General features: G+C 46.6%; 3 protein-coding genes across 10 annotated transcripts; 2 read left to right on the top strand and 1 right to left on the bottom strand.

Moving 5' to 3' along the window:
* Nucleotides 1–444: 444 nt before the first annotated feature.
* On the top strand, nucleotides 445–2,706 carry LOC6729784 (nucleosomal histone kinase 1). Its single transcript, XM_002105053.4, has 2 exons — nucleotides 445–1,003; nucleotides 1,062–2,706. The coding sequence occupies exons 1-2, from the start codon at nucleotides 770–772 to the stop codon at nucleotides 2,637–2,639; spliced, it is 1,812 nt and encodes a 603-aa protein (XP_002105089.2). The 5' UTR covers nucleotides 445–769; the 3' UTR covers nucleotides 2,640–2,706.
* A 61-nt stretch (nucleotides 2,707–2,767) lies between these two features.
* On the bottom strand, nucleotides 2,768–4,054 carry LOC6729783 (integrator complex subunit 12). Its single transcript, XM_002105052.4, has one exon. It carries the CDS (start codon nucleotides 3,851–3,853, stop codon nucleotides 2,861–2,863), a length of 993 nt encoding a protein of 330 aa, XP_002105088.1. The 5' UTR covers nucleotides 3,854–4,054; the 3' UTR covers nucleotides 2,768–2,860.
* A 113-nt stretch (nucleotides 4,055–4,167) lies between these two features.
* LOC6729782 (cation-independent mannose-6-phosphate receptor) lies at nucleotides 4,168–24,909 on the top strand. 8 transcript variants are annotated; one of them, XM_016174620.3, is made up of 18 exons: nucleotides 4,168–4,265; nucleotides 4,629–4,702; nucleotides 4,776–4,859; nucleotides 5,157–5,373; nucleotides 5,431–5,594; nucleotides 5,655–5,938; nucleotides 5,997–6,144; nucleotides 6,202–6,323; nucleotides 6,389–6,501; nucleotides 11,078–11,532; nucleotides 11,689–11,802; nucleotides 17,799–17,945; nucleotides 18,304–18,483; nucleotides 18,543–18,669; nucleotides 20,344–20,411; nucleotides 23,491–23,749; nucleotides 23,830–23,960; nucleotides 24,130–24,909. In XM_016174620.3, the coding sequence occupies exons 2-18, from the start codon at nucleotides 4,646–4,648 to the stop codon at nucleotides 24,208–24,210; spliced, it is 2,751 nt and encodes a 916-aa protein (XP_016036463.1). In that variant the 5' UTR covers nucleotides 4,168–4,265; nucleotides 4,629–4,645; the 3' UTR covers nucleotides 24,211–24,909. The 8 variants fall into 8 exon arrangements, with proteins under 8 accessions (XP_016036463.1, XP_016036473.1, XP_016036466.1 ...); XM_016174630.3 differs by having other exon boundaries at nucleotides 4,773–4,859; XM_016174623.3 differs by having other exon boundaries at nucleotides 4,196–4,289; nucleotides 23,491–23,656.
* The last annotated feature ends 21 nt before the right edge of the window (nucleotides 24,910–24,930 follow it).

The following is a 24,930-nucleotide window of genomic DNA, read 5'->3' as shown; positions in this document are numbered from 1 at the left end:
GCGCCCAGCCACTCGATAAGATGGTAACCGAGTATCTCCAGATCAGCTCGCCTGGTTGGGACGCCCAGATGAGCATCCCTGGATGTGTATTCTAAGGTGCCATTATGCATCTTCTTGGGATCCGGCTTAAAGTCACCGGTGACGAAGTGTGAGGCCAGGCCAAAATCCACCAGATACGCCTGCGCAGCGCCGCCTTTTCCCAGGCCCAGCAGTATGTTGGCCGCCTTAAGATCGGCATGAACGTAGCCGTTGCTGTGCATGTACTGATAGACGTCCAGCATCTGAATGGCCAGTCGGTAGACAGTGCCCTCGGGCAGTCGCTTGCCGTTCTGCTCAAGAAACTTGGTCAGATCGCTGCCGTAGCGCGGCATGACTAGAAATCGATGCTTTTCACCATTGACCTCCACGGAACCATTGGATGTTTGGCCTATCGATATGCGCTCACCCCTAGATGGTAGCTTCCTATTTTGGCCGCACATTGACAAGTGGTGCCGTTTTTCATAGCTGTCTATCAAAAACTATCCTAAAAACATAATCATTTTTTTTTTTTTTTTTTACGTTTCAATGACTCAGCAACAGCCCTGGAAATAAGTTGTTTCTTACAAGTAGTCCTGCTGTGGTACATTTTTTTTTTAAGCTGTCACTTACTTGACAACCCTGCAGGACGCCACTACCCGCGCCGATTGGCAACCCTGATAGCCCGGCATTTCGAGTAGAATTTGCGAATAATTGTATTTGGCCGCTATTTAACAACGATCTTGACCAGAGGATGCCGCGTGTAGCCAAGCCGAAAGCCGCCGCTCCGGCCAAGAAGGCGGTGCCGGCCAAGAAGTCCAAAAGCAAGCTGTACAAGATGCCGGAGAAGGTGAAGGAAGGCACAGTTTTCACCGATTTGGCCAAGGGGCAGTGGCGCATTGGGCCCTCGATCGGAGTTGGAGGATTCGGAGAGATCTACGCCGCTTGCAAAGTGGGTGAGAAGAACTATGATGCTGTGGTTAAATGCGTGAGTGCCGCTCGTTTGGTTTTTTTTTTAAGATTTGCCATTAAAATCGTGTATTTAGGAGCCACATGGCAATGGTCCTCTGTTCGTGGAGATGCACTTCTATCTGCGCAACGCCAAGCTGGAGGACATCAAACAGTTCATGCAGAAGAACGGCCTCAAGTCGCTGGGCATGCCCTACATACTGGCCAATGGTTCCGTGGAGGTGAATGGTGAAAAGCATCGATTTATAGTCATGCCGCGCTACGGCAGCGATCTGACCAAGTTTCTGGAGCAGAACGGCAAGCGACTGCCCGAGGGCACAGTCTACCGACTGGCCATTCAGATGCTGGACGTCTTTCAGTATATGCACAGCAACGGCTACGTTCATGCCGATCTTAAGGCGGCCAACATACTGCTGGGCCTGGGAAAAGGCGGCGCTGCGCAGGCGTATCTGGTGGATTTTGGCCTGGCCTCACACTTCGTCACCGGTGACTTCAAGCCGGACCCCAAGAAGATGCATAATGGCACCATAGAATACACATCCAGGGATGCTCATCTGGGCGTGCCAACCAGGCGAGCCGATCTGGAGATACTCGGTTACAATCTTATCGAGTGGCTGGGCGCGGAGTTGCCGTGGGTCACGCAGAAACTACTGGCTGTACCCCTCAAAGTCCAAAAGGCCAAGGAAGCATTTATGGATAACATAGGCGACAGTCTGAAGTCGCTGTTTCCGAAGGGAGTGCCCCCGCCAATTGGGGATTTCATGAAGTATGTCTCAAAACTAACGCACAAACAGGAGCCGGACTACGACAAGTGCCGCAGTTGGTTCTCAAGTGCGCTCAAACAGCTGAAAATTCCAAACAGCGGAGATCTCGACTTCAAGCTGAAGGCACAGACCAGCAGCAACAATAACCTAAGTCCGCCCGGCACGAGCAAGGCAGCAACAGCCAGGAAAGCCAGGAAAATTGATTCGCCAGTCTTGAACTCATCACTGGACGAGGAAATCTCCGCCAGCGAAGAGGATGAGGAGGAGGACAAGTCATATCGCAAGAAGACAGCCAAAAGGGTCACCCCATCAGCACGAAACGCCAAGGTATCGCCCTTGAAGCGAGTCGCTCCTGCTCCTGCCGCAGAAAGTTCACCACCCGGCCGGAAGCGCGTTAAGACTGAACCCAAGTCAACTCCCAAGGAGAGAGCTACACCCAAGACCAGTCCCAAGCCAAAGGGCACACCGAAGGCCAGCCCAAAGCCACAAACACCCACTGCAGCTCGTCTAAAGACTCCCAATGCCAAGATCAATTTCAGCCCGTCTATTTCGCTGCGTGGACGTCCTGGTGGCAAAACCGTGATCAACGATGACCTCACTCCACAGCCGCGTTCCAAGAAGACCTATGAGTTCAACTTCGAGCTCGACGTTAGCATGGATGCCAACGTAATTGTGAACGTCAAACGCAAAAAGAAAGAGGAGCAGGCCAAGGCGACAGAAGTTGATTCACGTACACCCTCATCTCGCAGCGCGTTGGCGTCCAGTTCGAATGAGCAGGGCTCGCCCGTGACCCGAGTTAACCTGCGCAAGGTAAACGGCCATGGCGACACCTTCACACCCGGCCGTAGTCCGCGGACACCAGCCGTCACTGTGCGCAAATACCAGGGATAGGAGTGTTTGTTTTCTGTATTTTTACACTTATAACTTCTTTAATAAAAACTTGAAATATTTTCCTACATTTACCTACGTATAATCCTGGATTGCATGCAGCTGGCTGAATTCGGCAGTACGTACACACATATTTATAAAAATCATTTATTTAAAATGAGTTATTAAACGTTCAGAATCTTATGCGGAGTGAAACTTTATACTTAATTATTAGAGATGCTAAATTATTGCTTGGATCTGCGCTTGCTGCTGCTGCTGCTGCCGCTCTCGTGATGCTTGGAGGAATTGCTCTTGGAGCTGGACTTGGTGCTGGAGCTGCTGCGTCGCGATGAGGTGCCACTACTGCTGTGCTTCTCCATTCCGCCGATGGCGCTAAGTGAAGACGCTGCTGTGGATTTAGAGGATCGTTCTTCCTTGTGCGATTTGGACGACGACGAAGAGGAGGACTTGTGACCATGCTTGCTACTGCTACTGCTGCTGGCATTCGTGGAGCTGCTGGGCTCGGGCCGGTAGAAGGGAGACGAGGAGTTGGAAGAGTTCGATGAGCGCGACGACGCGACCGACGATTTGGCTTTGCTGGTCAACGGCATGGGTTCGTCGGCTATGAAGACAGTTGGCGTTACGGCCGCTGCAGAGGATGTTGTCCTCCCGCTGCTCGTTGGCTTGTTACAGCACGTGTCGCACTGCCAGTTCTGTTCCTGGTCGTCGGCCGCCTCCTCCTTGGTTATGGGCGGCTTGTGGCACTCCTGATGGTACATGGCACCGCACTTGGAGCACTCGATCAGCCGATTGGTGGCCGTGAAAACCATCTCGCCGCACACGCAGCAATTGAGGTCGCCAAAGTCGCCGGTGTCACCGGTGTTAACTATTCCCACGGCACTCAGACCGTCATCCGAATCCGCAATGGTGTCCACCGAATCGGAGGGCTCCTTGTCCGGTGAGTTGGTCAAATTGATGATCTCGTCCGCATTGATGGGCTGCTGCGGGGGCGTGGCCGCTCGCCCGACAAAGTTCGCCTCATCCTCCAGCATCCGTGGCGTCATGTTGTTGGTCAAACTTTTCTCCGGACCAAAACGCGCCTTCAAAGCCTCGTCCAAAAGCAGACGCAGTTCGGCCGCCGAGGTGGGATTACTCGAGTGCAGCAACTTGATGGCCTTCTTCAGCACGGGATCCACTTCTTGGGCAGCAGCAGCAGCGGCGGCTATATTTGCGGCCATCTTAAAACCGGGTAAATATAGTAAATATCAATATAAATGCAGTTTTATGCCCGCGCAACAGCTGTTTACATGGTTTCAGCCATTCACTTGGAAACGTGAAAAGGTTTTAGGCGGGAAAAAGAAATTGTATGTTATTAGCCATAAGACGATGAAAAGAAAGTTATAGATCATTTCAAGTAATCTGAATAAAGCATTGATAACAACAATGTTAGTATGTAAGTAACACTATTAACTGTAACACCGTAATATTAATTGTATTGGGTTCTCGAACATAGTGTATATTCAAAAGCGCAACAGCTGTTTGACCAGTGCTCCCACACTGCTACGCAGCTCGCCTTCTTCCGGAGCGCTGCCATTCGCTTGTAAACGTAAAGTAACAGTTGTAAAGAGCCAGGTGTTGTTTTTTGGCCAGGTAATTTAGGCGCATACGAAAAAGGTATAATAGGCTAAAAATAGTTATTTCGCCACTATTTGTGTTCGTTGTAATGCCTTTCGTGCAACTGCGTCGCCGGCATTTGTTGATTTGTTCTGCTGCGCAAAGAAGAATTGCTGCGAACCGCCGTTGAAAAATCGAAGAAGAGAGCCAATTGGAAAAGCAATAACAACTTGGCTCTCATGCTAAATAAACAGTTAGCTTGTGATAAGGGAAATCAAATTACTTTGTGTGCGAAAAAAAGAGCGCTAATCTTATAGGTGGAATTACCAATAAAACAGTAAAAGCAACAAACTGCAAACGCTTTCCAGCGCCTTGACTCATTTAGTGTCAATATTTCAGAGCCTGCAGGTGACAAAATGCGTTGCAGTTTCCAAAAGGACTGCGCAGCTCCCACGCAGGAAAATTTTCGTCAGGTGAGATGATACATGCTGAATTCATTTAAACTGAACTACAAACTATTCATTTCATTTGCTGACATTTCAGCAGGTGCGTTTCCCAATTGTGATTTCCCTGGTTTTGCTGCTATTCTTCTGCGGCGAGAGTGTCGCCGCTGACGCAGCCAATCAGCTGGTAAGTGGGCGTATAGTTGGTGGTCGTTGGGCGGCGGGCGTTTATTTTGGGGCTGTTTGTTTGTTTTCACTGCGCACTTGTTGCCTTTTGGCCGAGACCCCGTTCAAGGCCCCCAATTGCATGTTTTTCGCCCGCTTATCACTTCCAGTCTTTGTTGGCCGACATTTCGAATGGCTAAGAAATCAATCAGCTGAATAATGGAGCGATAACAGCTAGTAGAACCCGTCATAAAAAATGTCTTTTGTTTTCTTTGAAATAAGAAAATATGTAACTGTTATATGTTTACTTTTCCTTTAGAAATTTTCCACCACGGAATGTAAACTCAAGGAGCCCATTTACGGCAGCACCTTCGACTTCAGTGGCCTCCACTCGGACTTGGCCCATGTGGTGAAGAGCATGAACAATGGAGGCGAACAATTCGAGTTCAATATATGCGGAAATCTTTCAAGAACCTGCAATGGGGAAAGTAATGTGGCAGCTTGCCTCAAAAGACAGGGAAAGGAGTATATTTTGGGTGAGTTAACCATCACATTATCTGTATCTCACACGCTAAGATACCTTTACTGTTCAGGTCGTCAGCACGAGTTGTTCTACAACAATGGAAATATGTATCTGAAGTACAAAAGCGGGGCAAAATGCGACAATGGTACTGACGACAATCCCAACTACCAGCTGCATATAAGGCTCCACTGCGACTATACTTTGGATGTCCAGCCTATGCACATAACGCCTTACGTAAGTATTTGAATTTGATTCCTTATCATTCTGAATAACATACTATTGTGCTTCTTTTAGGCCAACGAAGCCTGTTCTTTTTACATCTCCTACAGGACGCCTTTGGCTTGCCTTTCCATTCCCGAGGGCCTACAATCCAATAGTTGCAGAGTGGGCGACACAAAGTCAAATGGAACCTTCGACCTGATGCCGCTGAGTGATAGTAACTATCGTACGAGCAATCGTCAAGGCGCCTTCTTTGTGATCAACGTCTGTAAGCCGGTGCTTTATGGAGAGAACAGCATGTGTCCGGCAGGCAGCAGCATTTGTCTCTTTGATAGTAAAGCCACTAATCCAAAAGAACGGTGGGTAGAACTTTGATTAATATTGCTTGAGAATATTAGTCAAAGATTTTCCCCATAGATTTATCAATTTTGGCAATGTACAAACGCATCCGGTGGTGGAGAAAGGACAGCTTTTGCTCAGGCACGAGTCGCCAACGCCCTGTGCCAAGAACTCCAGTGCAAACTATACCAGCGTAATTTACTTTAGCTGTGACAAGTTCATAAGGGTGCGTAGCTTAGGGCTTTTAGTTTATAATTATGCTAATCTTTTATCTTTCCTTTAGAATGCCCATCCGGAGTTCGCGGGTCTGGGAGCCGATTCCTGCACCTACCAGTTCAACCTTGTAACGCCTTTGGCCTGTAATGATCTCAAACCGTGTACGGCCTTCACCTCCACAAATGAGCTGTGAGTTGTCTCCACACTTAAATATAAGGAATCCGCTCTAAGTTCTTTCTGTGTCCTCTTAACAGGTTGGATCTGAGTCCGCTTAGCTCTAAGCCAGCTCGCACTTTGCTTAAGGATGGCAAGAACTATACAATTGCAGTGTGCGCACATGCTGGGGCGCCCTGCCAGGAAAATGGCGGTAAGTGGACCCAATATTAAAATAGGTTCGAGGCAAAACTTATTCGTCACAAGAGCGAGCCATAATTAAAAGGGGTTAGGGAAATCGTAACCTGCTAAAGCTTTAAACCCTTTCGTCTCGAGGACTCTTGCTGTGCGGGATTAATGATTTTTTATTGCTCTTCTGCTCGAGTGGCTCTCATGGCCATAATCGTCTTCGTAACCGGAGAGGAATGCCGGAAAAAAATGGGAAGGGCCCGGTCAAGTGTTGACCATTTCATCCGGTTTCCATTAAAGCGCACACGAGTGGCTATTTGTTGGTCCGTCCATATACACTCGCCCACACTTGTGTGTTGGCAGTTGTAAATGCCGTGGTATGATGATAATGATTTAGATCTGTGATGTGGTCCGTCATATATTTACATAATTTACGAGTGTGCATGTGTACATATATGCATGTGGGTTGGTCCGACCATTAGGCCAGCCAATCCTCCTATCCCTTGGCTATCCTGCCATTCCACGTGGAAATTCAATTTACATTTTTTTGACGTCAGTAATAAGCTAAACGCTTTCAACGACCTTCTGATGCTCTGCGTTCTCTGATCAGTCTGCTTCGATGATATATTTTATAAGAATGTTTAATGTTTAGCTTAAAATTTATGTTAAAATGCGAGTTTAGCACCTCGGAATCTTACATAAAAGATTTTGGAATACAAAAGGCTTTGCTGTTGATGTAAAGCATCTAACACTTTATAACTTCATATTTTATATATAGTTGAGTGAGGCGAAATTTAAATATCAACACATGGTTTACCCTGCCAGTCCAGTGCATAATCCTACACTCATAATGCCACATATCCGCAGCTTTGATATTTTTCTATTTATTTGCCCTGTATGCGCTGCATCAACATAGGGGACGTTTCGCCATGGCAAATAACAACTTTTCCTGATGCGGCCCGTTGGCAAGTGAAACGTGTCCCCTATTTGGTAGCTCGTAGCTGGTAGCTGGTATCTGGTGGCTGGTATCCATGGCGCTGCTGCTCACGCAGAGCAAGGATGTGTATTTGGGCGTTCGCTCTGGGTGGTGTCCTGCATTCGTAGTTGACTGCAGACGCATATCCGTTGGCGCGTCCTTTTCGGTTGGCTGGCTCTCTCGCGGCTCACACAGACACACGGCGGTCTGTGGAGGAGATGCCATGGCCCACTGCTGGGCCTAAACAAATAAATAAGTGTGTGCTGTACTGTGCTCCCCTTTGCCAAACTGATGTCCAGGCCATGAGGCAGAGACCTACATGAAAATTTCATTTGTTAGGCAAATAGCAGACGCACACACATGCGCGAAAGTGGGGCGCAGGACGTGCCAGAGCTTTTGTAAACAAGCTGGCGCTTACCTGCACTGAGAGAAATCGATGCAATATGTTGCACATATATCATCAACTAAACTTTGAAAAAGGAGAAGGGAGAAAGACTGAGTGTAAATGATTCAAACTCCAATTCTTCACATACCAAAGCAACATATATTCCATTTGACTGTGGAAAGTAGCACCCTTTTCTCACGGTGCACACTGCGTTGCACGTTCGCTGTTTGGCGCCCAGCTGACACTGGCAGACGGCATATTGCTGGCCACCCCAACTCATCCCACGGATGGGGCATTAAAATCTCCTGGTTTGCATAGCTGAATTCAATATTTGAAGGCATTTGGCAGGGGGCTTGGCCCTGGCCCACTCCAGTCTGGCAGTGAGTTATGGCCACGCCCCCGTGCGCCACCAAATCCGTACCGCCCACCAAACTGCTGCTGTTAATTGCTTATGCAGCATGCGTTTCCCTGTCATTTTGTGTAATTTTCATTTGCGATTTCGTTCTGCATTTTATATTTATTTATGGCGGGCGCAGGCAAATTTCATTTTTGAAGGCTATTGGGTGGATTTTGGCCATACGCATCGGTATTGCACCATGTGATTCGATCTGGCAGACCTCATTCAATTGCGCCTCTTCAAAATAATTGTCTAAACAAATTTAGTGCGGTTTGCAGTCTATAAAGGTATTAAAAACAATGTAAACACATTTCAACACGTGAAAATTAGCAAAGAGACATTATTTCCTCTGAAACATTTAAGTAAAAGAATTTGAATGTAAAGTAAAGATTATCTGGCATGGAGTATTGATAGTAATTTTAGTCTTAGAAGTATATTTCTTTAAATTTTGTGGTATTATACATAAAGTAACCTACCATATTTTGTGGAAATCTGGTTAGTATCAAATTCCAATGGCACAGCACTTTTGTTGTTTTTCTTGAGCTGCTGCTGCTGCCGCTTTGTTTATAATTTCAATTTGCTGTTTTTATTGTTTTCGCATTTTACTCCTTTTTATGAAGGGTTCCGGATGCCCAGGGTTCCTTGGTTATTTGTGTTGGCGCTGCTGCTTCTGCTGCTGGCGGGCAGATTCAATTTGGTCCCGAACTGGACAAAAACCTCCACCCGCCTGGACCATCCTCCCGCTTTTGCTCCTCCTGCTGCTCCTCCTGCCAGCCGCAACTAACACTTGCCGGCAGCTGTTTGCCCTGGATGCGCCATCTAAAGTGGCATCAGGCAGCTACTAAATCGTTTTATATTTGTTTTTCTCGCTCCTGCCGCTGCTGCCGGCTGATGGTCAATGTTTTTAGGGTTACTTTGGCCCTTTGCCTCGATGTTTTCTTATTGAAATTCAATTTGCCCCGGGTTCCTCGCTTTTTGCCCTTTCGCAGGCCACGCTGTTTTTGGGGCACCGAAATATTTTCGGGCATACCGCTGCCACTCTCGCCTTATCAATGCCACAAAGTCAGCTCCTTATATTTAACCCTTCTCAGCAATAGGCGGAATTTAAACAATGTTTTGTTTCATGACCGCAATGCGAAGCCCAAGGCTGCTTTGAGCCGAGATTGCATTGGAATTCAATTTGGGGGGGCTGTATTGGGTCGGTGTGTTTGTGACCAGGTCAATCTCGTTGGATAATCTTGACAAGGAAATGATTTTCACCCAAGGTGTATGTGCAAGAATACATCTTGGACCGGATGTGTTACACAGCTGCGGTCGAAATAATAGCTCAAAGGAGTCTATAAATATACCCAATGATATTGTTATTCAAAGCTGCTTCAATCTTGTCTTGAGCTGAACTTCAATTTGTACAATCTTATATTTATATTTCATAATAAACTACTGTTTTTAGCCATTTTAAAGCTGAAGGGACATACCATTCTGCGCTTGTCTGTTCAAATAAATCCTTAGAGGATGTCTTCTGTTCTTCCGAGTCTTGTGGTCTGCTAAATTCAATTGCATTCTTCCGCAGGACACTAGCAGGTCCTGTTTGGAATATACATACGTACGTACGTACATATATAGATATATGCTTACACAGGGTTATACAGCAGTACATATATTGTCACGCAGCCCCACAATGTCATTTATCAATTTAGTTGACAGTCGATTTCTTTTTCGATTTGCCAAAAGCCACCTCAATTGGTCTTTTTCTCATCGTTTTTTGTTATTTTCTCGTTGTTGGTCATGGCTCTTGATCCTGCATGTGTGTGTGTGTGGATATATGTCCGATGTCTGCAATAAAGTATAAAAATGTGGAAGCAGAGTGCTTGCAGCCGAGGATTGGGAACAGAGTGCGGAGTGAAAGGGGGGATCTGAAATTACCATACTCTAGTCAAATCACAATCACAATGCTGTCTGCTCTAGGGCGCTCAATCAAAATCCGGCAAATGTGAGTGACATTGCTCAAAATTGTTGGGTTGCAAGTGAAATGGAAGATTGAAAAGGGCAGACCAGAGACTACAACTGCAGGGCGGGGCAGGGCATGGAGGTGATTCTGTTTATTTCCATAAAATTTGGGTTGTCAGGGCGCTTTCAGCTATCCAAACAACTTAATGTTATTTTTGGCCAATTAAATCTAAAATTCCTTAAAAGCAGTACATGAACCGAAGCAAATGTACTGGCATTTATGCATTGATGCGTTGCGTTCCCGAGTCCATTGTGTCTGGATGCCAGTCTGGACACTGGATTGTCCTGGCAGTAGGCGGCACTGAAAGCCTTTCGATTGCTTGGACATACTCGCAGTTAGAGTGCTGGAATAAAAAACGCTCCTTGCAAGTTGACAAACAACGAGAACAATTAATTTGGGCTTTGATGTCCAGTCGCTTCTACTGCCGCTCCTTGTTATCCCGATTCCTGCACTAAGCGGGTAACGCTTCATTTGCAGGACGTCGAAGTCCTGTGCTCAGAGGAGCACTGTCAAAAATAAAAGTGAAATTTAATTAAGTAAAATAGTAAGTAATCCGGGAAAAAACCAAATTCTTTAGAATTCTCTAGAATGTAATCTGAGTGGAAAAATAAGTTTCTTTAAAAACAAACAAAAAGTGTCTTAGAGACTATACTCTTAATTTGGTTCAGTGTGTTCAGTGAATGGCTTGGTTTTTTTTTTCGGCCAGGATTTGCCGGCCATGTTCGTGTTTTGTTTGCCTTTGAGATGGTCTTTGTTTTTTCTTTCTGACTTTTTGGCACTTGGCGCCCAGCCGTGGAGCACTCAATTGATCCGTGCGCTTCCCGTTCACTTGCAGGCGCTTGTTACGAGCAGAATTCCACGACCATCAGCCTGGGCAACTCCAACTCGCAGCTGCGTTTCAATCAGACCGGTTCGCTGTATTTGCTGTACGAGGATGGGGCCGAGTGCTCCACAGCAACGGGCATGCGGCGCTGGTCGACAAAAATCGAGTTTGTCTGTGCGAACAATGCGACGAAGGACAATGGAGCCAGCACTGCTGGCGGTAGCGATTCTTTCAAAATAATTGAGGACTCCAATTGTCAGCTGTTGATCCAATATCAGACGCCGCTTGCCTGCCGGGAGCCGATTAGATGCAAGGCAACCACCTATGTGGACCACACAAACGATGGCCTGGGCAGCAGCGGCGACGAGCTGATCGACCTAACGCCATTGATTAGCGCCACCGACAACTACGAGGCAAGAGTGGAGCTGCCGGCCAGCATGGAGCACCTGGTGCCCAAGACGACCAAGGTGAGCCGTTGTAGCCCCTGATTTCCCACAGGCAAAAATGGCCAAAAACCATGCCAATCCACACAGTAATTTGCTGGCTTTTGTCTTTGCCACTCAACTCAAACCCGGAGCGACTCCTCCGTTCCAATTCCGTTTCACCCTCTTATTTCTTTGCAGTTCTTTTTGAATGTGTGCCGTCCATTAGTGCCCAAATACCAATTAGGCTGTGCCGGCGGATCTGCTGCCTGCATGGCCAAAGTGACTGCCGCCGGCGCCCCCGAGGAGGAGCGTGTAAGTACCATACGAAAATCCACATCCTTACATACATATCCGCACAGCTGGGGGCAAGCAATTAGTAACAGTGCTGTTTGCTTTTATACACAAGGTTAAATTATCAAAAATCTAGAAGTATATAAAGTTTATAATAAGTTGAATTAACTATGAAGCTATAATTACTATATCATATGAAAGGTATAGGTTAGGCCTTCTATATCTATGTGTATGTCTATATTCCTTTGAGCCCAGCTGTCCGTATGCATACTTCAAAGGGCCAAAAGGGGGGATGGGTGTTTTGGCCACGTGAAGAAAAGCCGCTTATGTGCTGGAAACTCTTTGCATGCACATAACGTTTGAGAGGACAGCGTGGGGATCGCTCGTAATTTAAGTCACTCCCACTTCGTATTTCCACCTCATAAACGCCTCAATATGCTCGTGGCCCTTTGGTCAAATGCCCGAAATTGCGGTGCCATTCATGCATTAAATATGCAGCAATCTAATTGCTAAGCCTCACCCACCCACAACCCATTAGCCAAAAGAAAAAAAAAACCATAAAGCTCCCGCCCAGCATAGCATCTCCCAATGGGAGCCCAGGGGACCGACCAGTGGATTTGCTTGCTTCATTAAGAGGAACCACCCACCTCCAACCTCGAGCTGGCGGACTGGCGGACTGGGGATTCGTATTCGGACTCGCACTGTCTGCCGTTGACAGCGGCCAAAAGTTGTTTAATGCCAAAAATCTCCTCGCTGAGCATGTGGTCCAGCAACTGTCCAACTCTGTGGGGTTTTTGGTGCCTAAATACTTAAGCCCACAAAAGTATGCAATGAAATTTGCTCGCAACCAGATTTCAGCCAGGACCGCAAAATAGTACAAAAAAAACCTATGATTCCTACTCGTAATACCTAACGCTGGCCAAAATCTTTGCAAATGAATGAGATAATTGGAAGGGATTTGCCGGGACTCAATAATTCATACATTCTTCCATGAGGCCATAATACACATGCATGGGAAAAGTGGGTCTGATTTAGTCTGGTTTATTCTTTAAATTCGTTTGTGGTGCTTTGGTGTCTGATATAAGATATTTTTTATTCTCCTTATTTGTTCAAATGTGAAATTATAATAATTTAAGTGCGAATTCAATTTACTTTTTGTTTGCGTGCCATCGCGAATGTGTGTCCTTCGCGGCTTTCAGCAGCTTGAGTTTCGGCTTAGTGCCAGGTCGTCTTTGCTGTGAAAGTTGGATGAATTATGGGGCTCCCCGCCAAGTTGCCCCGCCAACCGCACTCGCCCCACTTCAATCAGCACAATAATTGCATGCGACAATGGATGCATGCCAACTGGTGAGTGGGGGGTTAGGAGGCAATCGCTCTTGCCAGTGCATTTTCCGTATGCCAGGCCCAAAATGTCGACCTCGTGCCGTCCGACCCCGCGTTCTGGCACCTTCCGGCTCTAACTTTTATCACAAGCTGCACAAATTTCCCGGGAGCAAAAACATTGTTCAAGCTGCTAAAAAATAAGCACGTACGCGTTGGAAATGGCTATGTGCTGGAGTTGGAAGCGGAAAGTACGGATAGGAGGCAGTTAAGTTGCCGCGAACTGTGCGATCCAAAGCAGTGGCAGCCGCATAGGGGGGATTTCAAGAGTTTTCTTCATAGGAACATATAACACCCACTTTAGTTTGCAAAGAACTCACAATAAAACCTATTATTGTTTTTCAAACCCCTCTAAAAAAAGTGCAGGACAGCCGCCTCTGCCTCTAATGGCTGCAGGGGATAGAGGGGGTAGGGGGATTTTGTGGCTGGCAGCACGCGAGTGAAATATGTGAGCATAACGTAAGGTCAGTCAACGTAACGTCGCGCTACGTAACGAAACGGAACGGAAGGAAATGGCAAAATGCGGCTTGGGGGGTAAAATATCTGTAAAAACAGCTTTTAGCGGCCAGCAGCATCCATGTGTGCACCGATGTGTGTGTGTGAGGGGGGCAAGAAAATGGGTGGAGGGGGTGTGCCTACCGGCGACGTGCCCTGTAAAGCATTTCCGTTGGCGGGGTTGTTTCGGTGGGGGTTTGCACTGATGGCCTGATGGGCGGATGGGCTTTTCCATCTGGCTCCAAGTGGGTGGCGGCTTAAAGTGCCATCGGCTTTGTTTTCATGCCATCAGCCTGGAAATAACGCAGTCATGACAAATATATTTTTATAAAAATTCTATAGCTCTATTTTCGTAGCTAACACTGTCAATAAATCACAGAAAACTATTATAAATGTTCAACATATTCAGAATGAGCTTATAATTATATATATTGTATAGAATTATTAGAAATTATTTCTTTACAAATTCAAATTAACTACCTAGAATACATACTTTTCCGCTCCTCGTAGCATTTTGAAATGTTGCAACCATAAAAGTAAAATATATAATCAGGTTCATAAATTGCAAAGGAACTACCTTTCCCCTCAAAAAAAAAAAAAAGAAATGGAAATCATATTTCTCCGTGTACCTTTCGGTGCCCTCATCCCTGTTTACATTTTGCGCCACGTTTTGCATTTTGAAAATGCTTCGTTTCCAGAGCATTTCGTGTGCGGAAACGGAAATGTGCTGCTCGTAGCTGCTGACGCGCACTTGAACGGACCCCAAACCGCCCCTGTTCCCCATCCTGATTGGTGTCCCTGCTCCTGCTGCTGCAGCACCTCCTCCTCCTCTGGTGGCCTCCTGGCCAAGCCCACTCATTGGCAGTTGTCGAACGTTGTCGCCTGCATTGGCATCTTGGCATCGCCCCAACCGAACTCAACCCAAAGCCCCCCATTCAGCTGTTATCGCATGCACATATTTTAATGTGCTGCCATTGCATATCCCCAGGCTAACAGCTACAATGGAAAGAAGCATTGCGAAATCCCGAGGGGATTCCATTAACCCACTGTGTGCCAAGGACCTCCGGTTACCGATAAGTAACGACATAAAATGCTTTATTGGATAGTTTGGGGATGGCTTAATATTAGTTACTTAAAGTATTCCTAGCACAAACATAAGATAAATTACTTTAAATGGAATATTAATTACATGAAATTAGTAGAATTTTTTTTAAATTTGTATCGCTTAAAAACAAGTTTAAATTCATTACAGCACTCAATTAAAATTAAATTATTATTATGAAGGCTTTCTTCACACAAAAACTCTAGGTGCCTTTAATGGGTTAACGAACTGGCACTCCAGACATTTGTCGCCTGGTGCGCTTGACTTAAAGGAATCCCCGGATCAGCGACACGTTTGATTTTTACTGGGAATTTCGAGTTGGATTGCTGCGAGTGCGAGTCAATTCATTGGCATGCAGGGACTCCATTGTCAACTCGATGGGGGCGTTTGACTTGTGCCAGTGCAAATTTGGCAACGGGCATGTGACTGGCATGGCAATTGGCCCCCACTCCCAGGGGCCATTACCCCAGCCCGGCCCAGCCCATCCCCCGCTCATCCCCGCTCATCTGGTCCGGTCTTCAGCTTGCGGTGGATGCATCTCCATCTCCATTTGCATTTGCATTTGCACTTCCGACAATAACCACAAAATCGTCAAAATGGCTGCCGATGGGGTTCTTCGCCCCATCAAATCGGATTAATAACGAAATTGATCAAATTGTTGTGCAAACAGCTGAATGCCTTGCCAGCAGCATCTCCACAATGCGGGCTTTAACTCCTCCCGCCTGTCCTGCTCGTCGCCATTGTGCTTATTGTTATCCCAGTTATTGTCCTGGCCCTCAATGTCATGCCCCTCCTGTCACTGTTGTTGTAGTTCCATGGATTCCTGTGAATTTCTGTCTCGACCAGGCTATAATGTCAATGCGACCGCAGGCCAGATGACCCGCCCACATTCGCCCACACCAGTGATCCTGAGTGGGTGTCCTTTTGCGCTGGCATGTTTCTAGCGAATCGCTGAACTTGCGGAAATCTTTATTGCTTTTCAACTCGGACATGGCCTTGTTATTTTTTCCATCGGCAGGCTTCGATTTGAGTTGGAAAACTATAAGGCAGTTCACAAGTTAACAAATGTCCTTGATTGTGGGATTCCCTTGCGTACTTAGGTTTTTATAATTTTACCAATATGCCTAAGACAATTCAACTGACTTCTTTGAACATTGTTTCTTCTATAAGAAGAAGAAAATAGGTAAGGAAAGGTATTCCCTTGTAATGCGGAATGAAACTTAAGGGATAAGCTGCCTCCACCTCCATTGTTTTGCCACTAATTAGAAGCAGCTTTCTAAATAAATGTCGTGTCCTGAAATCCTTTTGAGAATCCGAAACAGTTCTTTTAATCTTCCGCCGCTTTCCCGTTGCTTTGCAGCGCATTAAAGTTTTCGATTTGTTTGCCTGGCTGGGCCAAAGATTTTCCAACAATCAAGTCAAGATTTTCTTCTTGTTTTCCCTTGTCCCTTGTTGTGCGCTTGGCCTTGCCTGGCCCGTGTCCTTTGTGTGTTTGTCTTCCTTTATTTTTTTTTCTGTGCAACTCATTTATTTGTATCTGCAAACAATTAAGTTACTTTCTGTCTGGCCGGCCAGTCGTCGCTGGCATTTCCTTTTTTCCCTCTTATCCCTGAGAGCAAAGTTTTGCGAAACTTAAAAAAAATAATCACAAATATCCAGGCGCACGCACACTGGCAAACGGAAACATACAGAGAAGTTACTCGCTTGTTCAAATGCGATAAGAAAGTTTTTCAATAAATTTTGCACAGCAAGCTACTGGGAAAACTTACTGCCTGAGCAGCAGCAGCACCGCTGCCTGTGTTTTAAGTCTGTAAGCTGGCGCCGACAAAGTCCCCTCGATGTGGCCCATTTTCCTCTGGCTCCCTCCCCTCAGTTCCTCAGATCCCCCCCTATAGCCTCCAATGCTAATGAGATTTCTCGGCTGAAGGTCAGGCAACGGTGCTCATCCCCGTCGCAATCTCTTCGTGTATTTGCTGATGGCGCATTAGCTGCGATTTTGATTTTCAAATGGATGCTCCAAAAGGGTACACACTGGGTCGAACTGGCCAGTGAAACGGCCAGCAATAAATAATAGAGCAAACTGCTAAAACATCGCCTGAGCTGCATACGAAATGAGTTCGAAGCAAAAGAGCTTGGCACTGGAACTCCTTTCTGCCCCTAATACGTTTAAGATGAGACGACAACATGTGCAACGCTTGCCGCCATCGACCTTGTTGACCCGAGCATAAATCTTGTGCCACTCGAACGCCAATGCACTCGCCGCCTGCCGACTACTGCCCTCCCCATGCCCACCCCACTAGATACTCTCCAGCAGGACCTGCTATCCCAGCTTTTTGCGCATTAAGCTCACGTCGTTGGCCGGCTAGTTGGATAGCTGGCAGCGTTTAAGCAGCCTGATTGCCAATAGCAGCAGTTAGCGTGCTCCATCGATGGGGGCAGCAGCAGCAACAGCTGCACAGGCGACACGCTGGTCGAAAGCTCTACCGATCTTAAAGTCCTTAAAAAACATGGTAATCTTAAATCTACTAGTATTTATAGTTTTCAGATAGTGTAGAAACCAAAGTCTGCAAAACTACTTCACATCTATAACTTTTATTATTTACTTGCCGGAGAGATCTTCACTTTAATTATGATATTATTTTTAGGACTTTCATATAAAGTATACCTTATTTTCCTAGGAAGTAACTTTAGCTCGTTTTGGTCGGGTGCTCAGTGCCATTGAACTATCCATTAAATTGTCGTTTGTGCTGACTGGGACCAGCATGTCCTGCTGGCTCTTGGCCACGCCAGTTATCATCGCATCGATGTGCCGGCCACTCCACACTGAATCCGACTGATTCGATGTTGGTTGGCCTGGAGACCGACGACAACGATAGCAACAAGCTGCAACCGCCAGGGGCAGGCGACACAGGAACGTGTGCGTGGCTCAGACAGGGATTTCGAGTTATTTGCCGCAATCTCAGACATAAAGTTAAACATTTCGCTCTTTCCGATGTTGATGCAAGCTCCTCTTACCTCCTACACCTCTTCTCGTCCGCAGAGCATGGGCTTTCCTCTGGTGTCACTGACGCAACGGAATCGCACCTTCGCCGAGCTGGCTTACTTGAAGGGAGACCCCTGTCCCACCGACAACACCACGGAGCTCTCCACGCACATCCTTTTCAACTGTAATATGCGTGCCGGTCGGGTAAGTACACTGCCAGAAAAACACATGATATGCTGCAACTAGTTATTCATAATTTAGAAGCTACTAAAGTCGTTTTCTTACCTTTCAATTAGATATGGTTTGCCATTACTGATTCCAAGAGATATATAAACTAGTCCGTAGATTGTTTCAAAATTTTATTCGTGTAGTCCGTTACGGAAAATTGCACATTCAGGACTTTTTGCAGAAGGAATCGCCATTTGGCAGGGCTTTCTGTGGACATTAACTGACTGCGTGGCAGCATATATGCGATTATTTCATGGCCAGTGGACCCATTTCTGTAGCAAATTGCTGCATGCACCTAATGGCTCCGCCTCCTTGCTCCTCTTCCTTTTTTTAGGGACAGCCCGTGCTGCGTTCGATTGAGGACTGCGCCTACCGCTTCGAGTGGGAGACCAATGTCTTCTGTCCGCCGCACGAGTGCACCTTCAGTGCGGACACCTGCGATCTGGTGCACGACGAGCTGGGTCGTCGTTTCAACTTCAAGAGTGCGCCGTTCACCAAGGATGGCAAGATTGAGGTGAGTCGAGCTGAATGGTCGTCGAATGAGCACTCTAAATTGCACTTTTCCGCCTGCAGATTGACTACAACGCCACGAAGATTTCGGTAAACATTTGCGGAGCGCATCGCAAGGCGATGACGGACTATTCGCAGGCGCTGGTCAACATATTCTTCACACACGAGTCGCCTAATTGCGGTCGGGAAGGTGAGTTTGAGTGTGTGCATTGGGTCCTTTTTATGCAGTCCAGCTAATTCGATTTACATATTCCGGTGCTCTTCAGTCGGCTCAAGGAGCGGGAGAATCCGCGTTGTCGCTAGTCGCTTCCGTTTCCGGTCCCGGTTCCGCTTCCCTTTCCGCTGGCGAAACACGCGCGCATTGCCGCCATTTTGTTTGCCTTGCGTTCGCTCTCCCTTCGTTTTCCCTTGTTTTTGGTATGCTTTTGGCTGTTTTGTGTGAAAACGTAGGAATCGCATTAGATTTGGCGTACAGCCCAATGCACTTTTCGTGCCGGGCACTTCTTGCTGCTTCACCATCACAGCACCATTTCACTTGGATCCTCGCGGCATTTTATCGCGTAATTTTTGTCGCTGGCACTCGTGCTTTTTTTCCACAGCGGCGCCGTTCTTGCAACTGCAACATTTTCGGGCAGCAGTTTGCCTTCCGCCTTAGATTCTTTTTGTTTGTCTGCAAGAAAAGTGCTTGAAATTATACAAGAACAACGAATTATACAAAAAATATCTAGCGAACGAAAAAAACTGTCTGCGAGATAATGCGGTAAAATAATCTTGCTGCACTTGGGAAAATCTCTCTTTTTCTCTGGGGCTTTTCCTGTTTTTTCTATACACTTTTTTTTTTGTTTGGTTGATGTGATACTACTGCATGAATATTTAATGCATGCAGAGCGCAGACAGTTGGATCGCACTGGAGGTGGCTGTTGGGGATTTTTTTTTCTCTGTGGGGGCTTAAGAGGCACGAGGCTTGCTCTGCCGAGATTTCCCCCGAGCCATCGGGGTTAGCTGGCTTGTATTCGCACAATGATTTTTATTCGAGCCATTGCATGGCACTTAAAACTTTGCTATTAAAACAAAAAGTTTTTATTTTGACAAATAAAACTGACGACGATTTAATTATGACACATTTCCATTGTCTGCAGCCCTGGCCGTAAAATGGTATTATTTTAAAACACTGTGTGCCGCACACAAACTGTTTCGCCATTGTGGGACGACAATGCGCAATCTGCAAACGATCAGACAATTTTAATATGCCCAGTGACAGGCGTTGGCAGATACCAGAAATGTGGGTGGCTGCCGGAGGAGGAGGAGGAGGACCATCTCGTCCCTGGCTAGCCGAAATCCCAACGAGTTGTAGATTTTGTGTGGCTTTGCGACCGAAGCTGAAGGCTTTGATTACCCCGCTCCATCCACACTCAAATATATACCCATTTGACCGACAACAGTAGCAGCCTGACCCTCCAGGATTCCAGGACAACCGGCTGGAGCAAAAGCAGGACCAGCAGCAGCAGCAGCAGCTAAAGCTGTGTTGTCGTCTGTGGTGATAATTATTTTTGGCTTTTATGCGATAACTTTGCGGTGTCCAGGCCCAATCCACTTTGCCTAACCCCCTTGTGCTCTATGCTGTATCATTTCAAATTTTGATAAGGATACTCGTACTATGTGTGTTTTTCTTTGTGTTTGTGTGTGTGAGGATGCCTGCCTTTGTCTGGGCCATAAAAGTGGTGAGGCTGACTTTCTGGATCCCTGCTGTGCCGCTGCTTTTGTTCGCCTTTATTAGGGTTAAGATTGTTTTGAATTGAGGGCTACATTTGAACTAATTAGTGCTCTGGAAACTAATGCCCTATTATGCTTACACTCCTTGCAGGCACGATGAACGTCCAGATCCGGCTGATATGCAGCGACCAGACCGAGAGCAGCAGTACCATCTCGAGCGTAAGTACAGAGTATTCTATGTATTCTCCTACCTGGAACGGTTAGCATGTCATCTGGTGCTTATTCTTGGCTCCTCCGAGGATTTCAAAAAGTGTAGCACGCTTTTCAGCGCTGTGCCAAATGCGCATCTAGGAAAGGCAGTGGGAATGGAAACTGTGGGGATATATGGCATGCTATTTCTTTCAATGCTCTATCAAGGGGTATATAGTATATATTACTACATTACAACATTTTTGTTTGAAGCTACTGCGCGCAAAATGAAAATCTAAATGTGGAATGTGTTGCAAATTTGTAGAATTATTAATAAAATTTCGTTGGCCAGCTGCACAGCAAGGGTACTCGAATTCAGGCTACCTGAAGTTATTTTCCTTACCCTTTATTTTTCGGCTGCTTTGTGAATGCGAACAAGAAATCTTGGCAGTCGGTGGGTCCGTTCTCAAAGTCTCGCCACAAGGCACAGAGCTTGGGCTTCAAAGCGAAAATGTTGGAAATATGTGTGCGCAAAAGGGCAACAAGGGACTAACTGACGCAGCAGCAACGCCACCTTAAAAAGTGGGAGGTGGTTTGCATGGGTGGTTGGGCATTCGAGGTCAGGAGCTGCGGGGGAGCTGGGGAGCGGCGGAGCTCAGGGTTCGGAGTGCGGCAGGTATCCTTTGTTATGCTTACCACTTGGCAATCGGCTTTGCCTGTGCATCTTTCTCATTTCAGCCCTTCTCGGCGTGGTTGTGTCCTTTGTCTATTGTCTCTTCATATTTTCTGTTTTTGCGGTTCGCTTTGCATTTCTTGCTTCTTGCCTAATACCTTCCACCAGCTCTTAGCTGCTGGTTGGAGCTTTTGTTTCCCGGGTTCATTCGTGTCGCCCGAGTCTTTGTTGTCATCAGGGGATGCAGGTGCTCCAAAATGGGGGATCAGATGAAGAGATATGCACGCATTGTTCGCACTGTGACCCCTTCGTTTATTGACCAGATGACCCTTGGACTTTGATAGTGGTATTAGCCAGGGATTGCCATGCCAGCAGGCAGACGAGTCGCTTGGTTGGGCCAAATTAAATTACATACCACACATGCCTTTTATGCTGCACCAACAGAGTGCGCACGTGTGTGTGTGTAATAATATAATTAAGTTGCATTCGCCTGCAGCACTTTGACTAATGACCAAGGATCCGACTTTGTTGTGGCTTCTCTGGAAGGCAGCATCATTAGTATGCCGGCCCGACTCTCTTTAAGCTAATTAATAATTGTTTGTTTTGCTTGGGCGACAATTAACCGCAGGTTGCAGAAATATTTTGCCCCATTTCGCCAAGCACAATGCATCGTAATTAGTGGCCCAACTGCAATTGCATTAGCCGCCGTCCGAAAAACGTTTTGCAATTAGTGCTTGAGGTCGCTGCCCTCCTTTCTCCGCCCCAAAAACGCCAAAAACACTCGACGGTCATCGTCACACCGCATTTTAGTCCATTACGCAAAAATTACGCCCGGAGATGCGATGCTGATTGAAAATATTTGCCGGTCCATTTTCTAGGTCGATACGATAGTTGTCGATTTTATGTTTCACTCGACCGGACAGCAGGACCCCATTCCCGGCGTCCTGTTTTGGCTTCGGTTTTGCATTTGTGGCACCAGGCAATTGACCCAAATTTAAACCGGCTGCAAGCTGTTTGCCACCACCGACAAACGTTTCCAAATACCGTCGCCATTGGGGGTCATGTCACAGATGCGGGTTGTCGCCTCTGACACCCCATAGTCCACCTACCACCAGCCACATCCCACATCCCACATCAGATTCCCCACACACCGGATCCCGAATCCCGAATCCCAATGGCCAACCCCCTTTAACCGACTGTCGTCTGCCAACAATCGAACGTAGTTTGGCCTGCCACTCGTGTGCATGTATTATCCGATGATGTTAATTGCTTGACACGCTCTCCGGGATCTTTAATATTTCCATTTCCGAGCTCCGAGTTCCAGACAGCTAATACATCCGACTAATTTCGCTCACTCAACAGGTTAAGCCGAACAAGATGTTCTGGTCAGCTTGGCAGGGAAGTTGAAATGAGGGGAAAAGAAAAGCTAATCGCTGCAAGAGCACAACACGCTTTAATCCTTGAACTGCAAAGCGGAAAATAGCGTTTGCTGCTACACTTTGCGAATAATTTTTCCGTGAAATGCTAAAAATACAAGCTTATAAACAATATTTTGAAATGCAGCAAACTGCTTTGTAGTTACATCCTATTTTATTTGCTTGTTTCCCTTGAGCATTTAAACTTTAATTGATAAATTAGTTTGTGGGTTAGCTTAAAACTTGTTGTTTAAATAGCTGACTCTAGAAATACGATTTCGTTTGCAGTGTATGTGTGCATTTATAGCTAACTGTATATATGCACAACGAAGGACAACTTTTGGGCAGCAACAAAAAGGATCTGTGTACATGGTTCCTGGCACTGCAACTGGCAGCAGCGGCACTGTTGGAAAATTAGCGATTCAATGAAATGGGATTTTAAATGGCTGCAAACTTTTTAATGCGTTGCCCCCTTTCCGCCTCGTTTGTCCCTCGTCCCTGCTCCGGGATCCAACCTCACCACCCACCCACCTAGTCACCCGATTCTCCTCGCGGACATGTTCGTGTCTGGTGCGTCGCCTCGCCGTGACGGGAAAGTTTTAGCCAACTCGCCATTCAGCCAGCCATCCAGCCAGCCAGGCAGCGAGCGTTTTTGCCTTGCCACTTGCAGTTGCCAGTTGCAGTTGCGCCGCAAAAGTTTTTAAATTATGCGCACATTTGCTGTTTCATTTTGCAGTCGCTGGTCGCGCCGGAAATGGTCTTTGGGTGAAAGTGTTACACAGCAGCAAGGGTTTTCCTTTCCTTTCGTTTCGTTTCTTTTTTTTGTCCACCAAGGCAGCAGGATGCCGGCGGAAACAAGCAGCAAGCAGCAAAGCAGTTGTTGCACCACGAATTTGCGCCGGAGTCCAGTCGTATTTTACTTGGAATTTATGCCCCCATACCCATATCAATTTATTTATTTATTTTGTGCCCAGCCCTTAATGAAGAAAGTTTCTAATTACACGAATCCGCTTTCTTGCAGGACCAGCAATGCAATTTGCTTTATGTGCAGCGAACGCCGAGCATCTGCGAGTTCCTTTCCCTCGGCACGACGCAGCAGAATTTTGAAACCAATGGCTCCACGAGCAGTAGCACCAGCAGCAGCACCTCCACCACCACCAGCACCACTACCCAGGCATCGCCAGCGGGTAAGCCAACCAAGGCGGCCACGTCGACAACGACAACAACAGTTGGTCCCGATCCGGCGGCTACTCCCATTGGGCCAACGGCGTCCGTGGGCAGTAAGTGCAGCTGGCCCAAACGGTCTCCTCCCCTTTAATCCGTCACTTATCCGCCCCTTCGTTGTCTCCGCTCTTTTCAGCCATCCTGGGGGCCATTCTCTCGGTGACCTTCTGCGTGACGTGCCTGGGCCTGTTGGCCTTTTCGCCGGCACGGAGGCAGCGCGTCCGCCGCCTCTTCCGGCGCAGCAACTCCGCGGTGCGATACTCCCGGGTAAGTCACCAGAAAATTGATAAATTCCTCAGAGTTTTGTGTGTGCTTAAGCGAAGGGTTTCATTGTTGCAGTTGAATTTTGCAAATACTTTTTCCTAAAATACACATTGCTAAACATTCGAAAACATGTTTTTGAATTCTTCTGTTTATTTTTTTTTTATATTTGCAGGTGCAATCCAATGAGGAGGCCAACCTGCTATTGGAGCCCAATGGGGAGTTCACCGAAAGCGATGACGACATGCTGCTTTAGGTGGGCCCAATCTAAGCCAAGTCGTCGCGGGACGCCTTCTTTGCCATTAGGATGATGGGGGACAGATGGTGGTGGAGCAGGAGCGGGGGTAGCTAGTTAAAGTCGCGAGAGATCCCAAAGTGAGTAACATAGGACACCAAAGAAGACATTACTGAAAACTGGAACTGATTGTGAGCTAAACAAACCAATTGAAAACTAAAGAAAACCGTAGTAGGCAAATAGCGATAAGAGGGGGGCGAACTGCTGATATAAACTGTACAATACGCGTAGGCTACAACGACGACTTACGAAAACCAATTAACGGAACCATATATATACACATTATATATTTTATATACCCTTCGTATGTAAAGGAGAATCCCCAACCTAACCCGTACCTATAGCTATAGTTAAATGCGGCCTGCATTCGCCAGAGAATTGCAAAGGACAATTGCTTAAATCGTATTTTCGCTGACGCCAAAATGTATAACCTGTATAGCGCTGCAGCTTTTTCCTTCCATAAAAAATGTGATTTCATTTTTAACACTTTCGGGTGCAGCTTGTTAGTGGTATTCCCTTGAAACGATTTGTATTTTACTTTAAGGCAATCTGTACTTACATTTATGAGTTGTGTTGTTTTTAGTTCAATAAGGCGAGCCACGGCTGAGTGTACAATTTTAAGTGTATACATAATAAAATCCAAAACAATATATACGAATATCTTACCCTTCTGTTGCCTTG

The sequence above is a fragment of the Drosophila simulans genome, chromosome 3R, assembly GCF_016746395.2.
Source record: "Drosophila simulans strain w501 chromosome 3R, Prin_Dsim_3.1, whole genome shotgun sequence".
Lineage (NCBI taxonomy): Eukaryota > Metazoa > Arthropoda > Insecta > Diptera > Drosophilidae > Drosophila > Drosophila simulans.
The sequence above is the reverse complement of the archived record's forward strand: the minus strand, read 5'-3'. Positions and strand labels throughout refer to the sequence as shown.

What these genes read in the sequence shown, in the direction of transcription:
- LOC6729784 (XM_002105053.4), top strand. Translation starts at nt 770, where the DNA reads ATGCCGCGTGTAGCCAAGCCGAAAGCCGCCGCTCCGGCCAAGAAGGCG. An exon ending in ATGATGCTGTGGTTAAATGC is followed by an intron (nt 1,004 to 1,061) that starts GTGAGTGCCGCT and finishes TCGTGTATTTAG; the next exon opens with GAGCCACATGGCAATGGTCC.
- LOC6729783 (XM_002105052.4), bottom strand. Translation starts at nt 3,853, where the DNA reads ATGGCCGCAAATATAGCCGCCGCTGCTGCTGCTGCCCAAGAAGTGGAT.
- LOC6729782 (XM_016174630.3), top strand. Translation starts at nt 4,646, where the DNA reads ATGCGTTGCAGTTTCCAAAAGGACTGCGCAGCTCCCACGCAGGAAAAT. An exon ending in GGGAAAGGAGTATATTTTGG is followed by an intron (nt 5,374 to 5,430) that starts GTGAGTTAACCA and finishes TTTACTGTTCAG; the next exon opens with GTCGTCAGCACGAGTTGTTC. An exon ending in CCAAGGATGGCAAGATTGAG is followed by an intron (nt 18,484 to 18,542) that starts GTGAGTCGAGCT and finishes TTCCGCCTGCAG; the next exon opens with ATTGACTACAACGCCACGAA.